Below are 2,182 nucleotides of genomic sequence, written 5' to 3'. Positions count from 1 at the left end.
GAGGGGTGGCGCAGGGGGTCCGGGGGGGCTCAGCGGGGGCGCTGTCGGTAGTTGCCGTTGATCTCCTGGGAGATGGTGACGGCCTCGGCGCCCAGCGGCAGCTTGTCGCTGTACTCGGAGCGGACCTCGAACTCCTCGCCGTTGGCTTTGGACTGCGACTCCACCATGGAGCTGGCCGCCACGCTTTCCTCCCGCTCCAACTCCGGAGCCCCTTCGGCTTCTCTCCTCCTCCTCCGCCTGCCTCCTTCCTCCTCCTCCTCCTCCTCCTCATCTTCTTCCTCCACGTCTGCTTCCCCTACCTCGCTAGGATTGTAGTTCTTCTCAGACTCCAGGTAGGAGGCGCGGGGGTCGAAGTCAGTGGCCATGTGCTTCTCCATCTGGTCAGGGTTCTGGGCCTTCATGATGAGCTTGTAGGTCTTCCCTTGGTACTTGGAGAGGAGGTGACACCACGTGGCCCCCATCAGGGGTAAGGTGGCCAGCACCAGCAAGAAGATGCTCACAACTACGATGATGATGAGAGAGGGGATCTCTTTTTTGGTGGTGAAGACCACTTGGACCTGGCAGTCCTCCCCCAGGTAGGTGAGACACACGGAGTAGTTGGTGCCAGGGTTCAAGCCCTGGAACCAGTACGAGTTCACCCCTTCCTCAATCTTGGACCACTGGACCAAGGCGTGGCCCTGGCTGCTCTCCTGGCACAGATAGAGCATCCTGAGGTGGACCTTTTCAGGCTGCATATAGGTGGGTGTGAGCTGCACCCGGGCATCACGCTCCGACACATCTAAGGCAATCACCCCCAGATCGAATGTGTGCTGCTTGAAATCACCGCTCTGGTTGAAGGCGTGGTTGGAAATGTACTTGCTGGTTTGTGTGGAGCCACACTTCTTCTCAAAGGGTGGAAGCTGGAAAGGGACTTGCCCATCTCCTGTGGACTCTGTCCCAACTGCCAAGGATGGTTGGCTCTGTCGGGTGGGACTGAAGGGTTTGTTCCTCTCATCAGGCATAAGCACACTGTTCTTTGCTCCCTTGGCCCCAGGCTTCTTGTCACCTGGCTGTGCTTTACCCCCCAGTGGGTCCCTCCCGGGGTGCAGCGGGTATTTCTGGGTGCCTGCTACAGCCACATTGACCGAGGTCTGGTTGCTCCCCACTTCGTTGGTGGCCAGGCAGGTGTAGGTGCCTTCTTCCCGCTTGCTCAGGTGGGGAATCACCAACGTGCCATTCTTGAAGACCAAGAAGCGCTCAGGATCCTGTTTGGGGAGGTCCTTCCCAGCACTCTCCTTTGGGTTCCCGTTGAGCTCCAGGGTTTGGCTGGAGGTACGGATCTTCCAGCTCACTTCGGGAGGCGGGGTGCCCGTCACAGCACAGTGCAGCGTCAGGGTGAAGCCATCAAAGAGCTCCGTGGTGTCCAGGTTAGGGTAATAGGTGAGCTGCACGGTAGGCGAGGTGCACTGCACGTCCGGGATCTTCCCCACTGGCACTCCTCGGAGCTGTTCCGGGAGGGCACAAGTGATGGAGTCCTTCTCGGGGATGGAGATGAGTGTGTTGTCCATCCACTTCTTCAACCACTGGAGCTTGCAGGAGCACTCAAAGGGGTTGTTGTAGATCTGCAGGTGGGAGAGGGAACTAAGCGAGTCGAAGATACCCTCTGCAAGAGCAGTGAACTTGTTGTTATTGATGCGTAGGGACCGGAGGTCCTTCAGGGTGTGGAAAGCCCCCTGAGGCACCAGAGCCATGTGGTTATTGTTCATCTTGAGCAGCTGGAGAGCGCTGAGGTTGTAGAGGTCCTGCCAGGGGAAGTCCACGATCTGGTTGTGGCTGATGTCGAGGTTTTTCAGCTGTACCAGGATGGCAAAGGTGCCAGGCTCGATGGAGCGGATCTCGTTGTGTGCCAACCAGAGGGAGGTGACCTGGGTCACCTCCACGAAGGAACGCCGCTGCAGTGAGGTGATCTTGTTGGCCGAGAGGCTGAGGGTGGTCACGTTGGAGGGCAATCCCGTGGGCACCACTTGAAGATCCTTGTAGGCGCAGTCGGCGAACTGGTGGGCGTACTTGTCCACGCAAGCGCAGGGCTCGGGGCATGCCCGGGCCAGGCCGACCAGGGCCACCAGCCACAGGGGCAGCAGCGGGGCCATCTCCCCCTGCCGAGGGACACAGGGGGCTCTCAGGGCTCCCGCCCCCTCTCCCC

At 59.8% G+C, this 2,182-nt stretch overlaps 1 protein-coding gene across 1 annotated transcript; it reads right to left on the bottom strand.

Annotated features, from left to right (window-relative positions):
* Positions 1 to 6: 6 nt before the first annotated feature.
* ISLR2 (immunoglobulin superfamily containing leucine rich repeat 2) lies at positions 7 to 2,165 on the bottom strand. The gene has a single exon (XM_026855797.1). The coding sequence runs from the start codon at positions 2,127 to 2,129 to the stop codon at positions 30 to 32; it is 2,100 nt and encodes a 699-aa protein (XP_026711598.1). The 5' UTR covers positions 2,130 to 2,165; the 3' UTR covers positions 7 to 29.
* Positions 2,166 to 2,182: the final 17 nt, after the last annotated feature.

Source organism: Athene cunicularia (assembly GCF_003259725.1).
Source record: "Athene cunicularia isolate RWA chromosome 10 unlocalized genomic scaffold, athCun1 chr10_part1, whole genome shotgun sequence".
Lineage (NCBI taxonomy): Eukaryota > Metazoa > Chordata > Aves > Strigiformes > Strigidae > Athene > Athene cunicularia.
This window is presented reverse-complemented; position numbering and strand designations above follow the sequence as displayed.